At 39.4% G+C, this 7823-nt stretch overlaps 1 protein-coding gene across 1 annotated transcript; it reads left to right on the forward strand.

The window, feature by feature from the left end:
- The first annotated feature begins 5655 nt into the window (after window positions 1-5655).
- LOC129073437 (60S ribosomal protein L23a-like) lies at window positions 5656-6138 on the forward strand. Its single transcript, XM_054577085.1, has one exon. It carries the CDS (start codon window positions 5668-5670, stop codon window positions 6136-6138), a length of 471 nt encoding a protein of 156 aa, XP_054433060.1. The 5' UTR covers window positions 5656-5667.
- Window positions 6139-7823: the final 1685 nt, after the last annotated feature.

Raw genomic sequence — 7823 nt, forward strand, 5'->3', positions numbered from 1 at the left:
GTAGAGCACAGAGAGAATTATTAGGAAAGTGGAAATACTCTGTAAGCTATTATAGTGGATACATGTCATTTGTCCAAGCCTATAGAACATACAAATTAGGAATGAACCATAATGTAAACTGTGGACTTGGGGTGATTATGATGTCAGTGTAGGTTCATGCTTGGTAACAAACATACCATTCTGGGAGGCGATGTGGATAAAGGAAAGGCTATGCATGTGTGGCAGTAGGGGGGTAAATCTCTGTGCCTCACTTTCAATTTTGTCGTAAAACCTAAAATTGCTCTAAAAAATAAACTCTTTAAAAAAAGTAATAGCCAAGAGATGGTTCGAAGTGCCAAGTGTTGGGTTGAACGCGACTGTCACCTCTGTCCCACAGATCAGAGTTCCAATTGCAGTGTAAGAGCACATTCGTTCTGTTGGTAACCACGAGGTATTTATGACACTCACTGCTGATTAAAATCATGTCCTCTGAATTTTTTGCAGCAGAGTTAAGAGGCACTTTAGGTTGTATTTACTTACATGAGGAGCTAAAACGTCTTTTGTTGTAAAACATGAATTTTCCATGTTCTTTCTCACATTCTAAATATCCATTACACGTGGCTGGAAAGAATCTACTTTTAAATATACTGTGATACTTAGTTTTCAACTCCTATAGATGTTAATAATAGAAACTCTTCTAGTCTTTGAAATTCCAAACTAAAATGAGTCACCATAATATTATCACCATAACAGCCATATTCTAACAAAATAATGTATATCTTTGAACCTATCTTTGATTACTTAATAAATATTTAAAGTCCCAATTACCTTGCAGTATAATCAGCACTATTATTAACTTTGTTTTGCAGCTCACATAATAGGAATATTGACAATGCCGTGTACAACATCAGAAAAGAAACACCTGAAAATAGTCTTTTGTCAAGGTTCTAGAAGTGGTATGTCAATAAATGTTTTACAACCACGGTGAATGCCTTCTGCTACGTGCCCTTCATCAAATGGGGTCCAATTCATATGTGAACACCTCAACAGATGGGAGGGTTAATAAGTTCCAATGCCACATGTAGCAATTTAGAGGCAGTAGGGACCTCAGAAATATTCAGTTCTACTCCCTGTTTTACAAATAAACTTAAACCCAAGATGTTTATATTTGTGTTTAGGTCTCAAAGCCATTGATTGCAGCTAGAACTCACATCTAAGGCTTCTAACATAGAACAGTAAGACTTATTCTCATGTTAGGCCATAGAGCACTTTCTTAGTGCTTCTGTGAAGAGCATCTGGTCTTTAGGCTGTTCCATGAAAAATATTCCATGGTCAAATAAGCACATATTATATGCTGCTATTAGATACTTACAATGCTCATTAGCCTTGATAAAGAAATCTGTGTAACGGTATTAACACAGCATTTCCTAATTTATTTAACCCCGGGAAACTGGACGCTCCAACCCCAGCACCCATTAGAATTCGCAGACCTGAAGAACATACAGTGGGGAAACGTTTGCCTCCTGACATGTTTTACCTACTTATCCTGGTATTGTCACTCAGAGCTGTATATTGAATATGTTACATCCTCCTCCACTTGAAAACCCTTCAAATATCTGAAGACAGCTCTCATATTTCTCCAGAACCCTCCAGAGGCTGATTGCAAGTAAACTAAGGGCTCTTGTCTAAAGAAAGATGGCAATGCAGGGGTAAAGAAAAGAAAATTTAAGTGGGACCCCTATTGATTTTGGAGGCACAGATGATCTCTAATTCCTTGGATCTTTCTGGCACACCCAGGGGGATTCACAAAAGCTACTACAGCAAAGAACTCCTCAGTGTCAGCTGGAGGTCTTCCAGAAAGTCCACTGAAAACCCCAACAGTCCTCCAAAGAAGGCAGGGAAGAGGGTGGAAGCCACTTCTGGTAGTGGTTTCACCAGGTTAATTTACTGCCTCTGGAGGACCCACTCTTGGTGCAACACCAATGACCTTCTCCTACTCTGTAGACTCAAGCAAAAAGTACCCCATTACTATTCAGGTTGGGTTGAACAATTCTAAGGACTTTTTTAATGAAGAGGAATGTTTCAAAGAGGGACAAACTGGTCAACTCTAAAAACCTTTTATTAAGTATTAATGAAAAGGAAAACTGATTCTCAGCCAAATAAAAATGTGTTTAAAATAAAGATCTCTGCCAGGATTTTCTCCTGTCTTTGTAGGTTTTTGCTCTAACCTCTGAGAAAAGAAATTTCTAAAACCATGGGTAGCTTTGCTACCTTTTCTGAAGGTGTGAAGCAAGGGAAAAGTTTTTAAAACATGAGCTTTATAAATGAAGGGATGAAGTGGACAGGAAATGTGGCTTCAGATTCCAGTTGGACACTCTCCAGACCTGTGCAGGATTTTTACAAAGCTCTTGATGGATTAGTTCTGTAGGTAACATAATTCAAAACACTTGAGGAGGGCATAAGATAGTAAAATTCTTGAAATAACTTTGTGTCTGAAGGCAGGAGCCTTTTATTTGAGAATAACAAAAAGCGCAGGTGAACTGTGAAAATAGAAGACCATTTTGGAGTTCTTTCAGACTTTGCCCTGCAGCAAACCAAATACAATTAAATATTTAATGAAAGCTCAGTCTAAGTCCAACCTATGCAAGCAGAAAAATGCCAAGATGGTTTTTAAAATTTAATCCATAACCCTAGGTCACTCACCCAGGGATATTGCTAATGGTGTGACAAGTGAAGCCGAGGAAGGCCACATTCAGGGGCCACTGAAGCCCATGCATACTTAAAGCTACAGTGCTTATATTTTAACCTGTCATAGTCTACGCTGGCTCTTGAGGTTTCAAGCTGACTAACACAGTGGGTGAGTGGAGAGAAAGCAATGTATTGGATTTATGCTGTGAATTATTAGTATAAGGACTAACTTTTTTCATATAATGGTTTTGTAACAAAACATAAAAATAATGGAAAGACAAAATAAACAAGCAACCAAAACCAAAAGAAAACCCAAAACAAAAACCTCATACACCATCCAAAAACCTAACAGAAAAATAGGGAAAGGGAGAGCAGGTATTATTAATGGCCCATTATATAAAGTTCTCACATGATCTCTCCCCCTGGCTTTAATGAAGTCACGGTGGGACTCCCCGCCGACACTCCAGCCCGCTGGATCCATCTTTCAAACCACAGCCATTGCAATCGCACAGACCTGACCATAATCACTTCCTTGCCTAAACGTGTGTTGGCTTCCGGTTTCCTAGAAGAAAGGGACCAGCTTACTGGTTTGTCATTCAAGTCCTTCTCAATAACCCCTCGTCCCGCCTCCCCAGCCTGCGGCCTCCGCTCTGCTCCCATCACCGTTTACCCAGCGCTGCACGCGGAGTGAACTTCCTATTTTATTCTCGTACCTGAGTCCGTGCACCTTCCTGCCTCTCTTACATTGCCCTCCTTCCACACCCTTCTCTGTGAAATCACTTATCAGTCCACACTCTGTTCAATTATCATCATTTCTGTGGAGCTTTTCCCAACTCTCTTAGGCCAAATCAATTGCTTCCCAGAGCACCCTTATTGTAAATAATAAATAATAACAAATTAAATCATTAAGCACTTATTATGGGTCAGGCGCTGTTCTATGCACATTTACTCATTCAACTTAATCCTTTTTAAAACCTCACAACATACCCATGAGGCTGGTACTATTATTATTGTTTCTTATTTTTCAGATGAGAAAAATGAGGCACAAAGAGGTTAAGTATCTTAACTAAGGTCATTTGGCCAGTAAGTGGCAGGCGCAGGATTCTGACACGGGCAGCCTGGCTGACACATGGCATTCCCTCTCGACACCACCACCTGCCAACAGACTGAGCCTCCTGGGATCGAGCTGGGAGGGAGTCTCCAGGGCTCAGCCAGGCCGAAGGGGTCCCCTGAGACAGGGGCCAGTTGAGCTCGCCTCTCACTAAAAGTTGTGGGGACCCTCAAAATGGGGGCAATAAGCAAGGCCAAGCATTGAGGGGGAAGATGAGTCAAGCAAACCAGAGAAGAGAGACTTTACAAGTCCTCTAAACCAAGAAGTGCAAAGATCAGAGCTGAGCTCTAAAATCAAAGATCAGAGAGCCAGGGACCAGGCTCTTTCCATAAAGAGCAAAATGCCTTACTTACCTTTTGTCCTTACAGCTGAGCTCAGCAAAGTTCTTTTGTTTGAAAAGGTGTAAATAAATCGAGTTATCAGTGTGCTTCAAACATTTTATGGGAGAACCAGGCTCCTCCTCAGAGGCTTGTTTCCTCCCCTCCAACTGAGAACTTTGGAAGTTCAACCCTGAGGAAGCCCTCACTCAGAGAGGCATGATTCCTGCCCAGCCTCATAGCAGACCCAAGAATAATGGAACAGGATTGAAATCTTTTGCTGATAAAGCACAGGCTACTGACTCATAAATAATACCAGCTTACTTGTCACTTGCTCATAATTTGTTTTTTATTTCAGGTCATCATGCTGAAATCTCCTCAGCACTAATTTTCTTCCCCCTAATGTTCCAGACTCTGAAAGACAGCTTTCTCTCTCTCTCTCTCTCTCTCTCTCTCTCTCTCTAGGTATTTCAAGGAGAAAGATCAGAGTTTTTAGAATCCAACTCAGATGCCTTCTCCACCATGAAGCTTTCCTTTGTCAACCTACGGGAAGCAAGCTGTCTCCCCCTGATCATCTCATGCACATTCTTTATAACAACTCAAGCCCTGCTTGGTTATAATTATATTCATTTATCAGGGAAGCTACTACTAATACTAGTAACTATAATTTCTTTTCTTGAGAACTTGCTATACATCTTAACATACATTATATCATTCAACACTGTGTGAAAGAAGTATTCTGATCCCAGTTTTACAAATGAGGAAACTGAGGCACAGAAACATTAATAAACTTGCTCAACTTCACAAAGCAGTAAGAAGCAGAACTATGAATCAATTTCAGGGCTGACTGCTCCAAACAGCAGTGCTCACTAAATAGTCTGTGTGCCGCCCTGCATTTCCCTGCCTCCACGCAGTTAGGCTGAGGTCATCTGGTCAACGGGCTGGGAGCAGGGCAAATTATCAGCAAATGACAAAGATGTGTGTCACTTCTGACCTGAGGCATTTAAGAGTGGCAACTCTGGAAGCCATGAGTTGAGAACAGAGAGCTAAATCTCAAAGTAGGAAAAAAGCTTAGATCCAGCCGATAGCACGTGGAAGAGAATGGCCAGAAGGAACCCTGAGATGTGCGTTAAACTCTCTGAAAGCAAGGAACTAACTTTCATTATGTTAATCCCTTAAGACTTTATAGATTTTGTGGTTTGGTTGTCACCATAGCCTTGACTAACACAGACTCCAAATTCTATGGTCTCTACCCTAACTTCTTCCAGCTTGACTTTTCAGAGTACTTATCTAAAGTGAAGCAAAGGACCAACATGAGGAAATAAATACATCTAATGGCATCTTTTTCTTCAGTATAGGCATGGGAATAAATTGGGAAGCAGCCAGATGGGAACCATGGGTAACTTCACAACACACAACTGGCCTGGTGTCATGAGTGATTCCACAGACTGACTTGGAACAAAAGAAGGAGGATGAATTGTAAATGGGTTATGACATTATTCTCCTCCAACAAAGTCCTTCCTCTTCTTGTACTCACTCTGTCTGAATTTACATCTTAGCCTTTTCACAAAGATGGTACCCAAAGTGAAGAAGGAGGCCCCTCTGCCTCCCAAAGCCAAAACCAAGGCAAAGGCTTTGAAGGCAAAGGAAGCAGTGCCTTTTAAAAGGCATCCACAGCCCAAAAAAAATATCTGCATGTCACCTGCCTTCTGGAGGCCTAAGACCCTGCGGCTCCGAAGGCAGCCTAAATATCCTCAGAAGAGCTCCCCCAGGAGAAACAAGCTTGGCCACCATGCCGCCATCGAGTTCCCCCTGACTACTGAGTCAGCCATGAAGAAAGTAGGAGACAACAATATACTCGTGTTCATTGTGGACGTCAGGGCCAACAAGCACCAGATCAAACAGGCTGTGAAGAAGCTGTATGACATTGACGTGGCCAAGATCAACACCCTGATCAGGCCTGATGGGGAGAAGAAGGTATATTTTCAACTGGCTCCAAACTACAGTGCTACGGATGTTGCCAACAAAATAGGGATCATCTGAACTGAGTCCAGCTGGCTAATTCTAAATATAAAAACTGTATACTAAAAATAAATAAATAAATTTACATCTTGGATTCTACTTTGGTAAATTTCCTGATGCACTGAATATTTTTATGCATTGTAATACAAGGCTCCATAACAAAGAAAGATTTTTAAAGACCCACAGAATTGCCTTTGGAAACAACACACACTTTCTCTCACCTATGTGAGGTACTTTGGACTTAATCTTGATAGAGGAGAAGAGTGAATTTCCTTCTTTCTGTCCCTTTAAATGTATTCATCCACACCACTGTCTTTCCAATGCATTAGCCAAAATGATAAATACACTTTTCTTTAAGCAATATTAAACTTGGAAATATTAAATGTGCTTATCTTCTTCCCAGCAATTTCAACATAACGATTTACACTACTCATAAAAATTCAAACGTAAGTTGATGGCAGCTTTTTTTATAATAGTGAAAAACTGCAAACAACCTGAATGTCCATCAACAGCAGACTGGTTATGTAGTATTTTTCTGCAAGCAAATTTATAGCCCTTAAAATGATTCTGTAGCTCTAGATTTATTGACAAACAAACATCCATGTCAGGTTTATGAGTGAAAATTTAAATTATAAAAATATCTATAGTGTGATTCTATTTATATAAAACTGTCTGCTGCCTTTGTGTGTATGTGTGTTTTGTTTGTGAATAGAAAAGGTTTAAAGGATCCTCTCCAAATTATTAACAACAGTGCTCTTTTCTTAGTAGGTTTTGGGATATTATTCTGTTCTTTCCCATGTGTTTTTCTATACTCCTTCAAATTTTATATGTTCGCACAGTATATTTACTATTGTAAAAATAATAACACTGATTTTATTTGGCGTAGAATGTTAACATTGGATATTAGTTATCACCTCCCAACCCACTTAGAACTTCATTTCAATAAAAGCACAAAATGTTACTAATTAGGATCAACAGTGTCAGGTCTACCTACAGTTTCCATACTAAGAATGGTACCTGATCATTATCCAGACACTGTTCAATGAAAATAGTGATGAGGATTTAAAAGTCCATTGGAAGCTAAATTATTTTTTGATGAATGTTCCTATCAGACTCTCACATTCAAATGTGAAGATGAATCTGACAGAGAGAAGACACATAAATCCATTTCAATAAAAATTTCAGATTTTCTAACTATTGTTGCAGAGCTGAAATTCCCAAGGTGATAAAGGTTTTAAATCATGATCTTCAGTTCATGTGGGCAGATGTTTTGGCATCATTAGGTAACTGGTTGTCAGATAAAGGAAAAACAAAAGAAGCTCTAAACTGTATCTGTCAACACCCCCAAAACTATCTCAGGCAAGATATTGTGAGACAAGTTTTTTTAATTTTAAGTCTCTCTCACGTGATAGTAGAAGTTCTGTCAAAAATGATTTTAATAAAAGACAAAGTCAAAATACACTGTCAACTCTCCTGTTTAAAAAACTGACACATGAGCCAGAACTTAATAACTAAGATCCAAAGAATGGGAGGATGAAAGTAAACAGGAAGTAGATGACTTCAAAACTTTAATGAATTTCTAGATTATAAAAATTTGTTACAAAAGTGGTATCATGGAAATATACCACCAGGAAATATTATGAATAAAGTTTGATTTTAGGGCTAGCTCATCCCTTCAACATTATTAGATGCTCAATAAAAGTTCG

The sequence above is a fragment of the Pteronotus mesoamericanus genome, unplaced genomic scaffold (assembly GCF_021234165.1).
Source record: "Pteronotus mesoamericanus isolate MK-2021 breed Mesoamerican mustached bat unplaced genomic scaffold, CSHL_Meso_final contig_116, whole genome shotgun sequence".
In the NCBI taxonomy this organism is placed as follows: domain Eukaryota; kingdom Metazoa; phylum Chordata; class Mammalia; order Chiroptera; family Mormoopidae; genus Pteronotus; species Pteronotus mesoamericanus.

Bases quoted from the DNA above. Each gene is read 5' to 3' on its own strand.
- LOC129073437 (XM_054577085.1), top strand. From the start codon at position 5,668: ATGGTACCCAAAGTGAAGAAGGAGGCCCCTCTGCCTCCCAAAGCCAAA.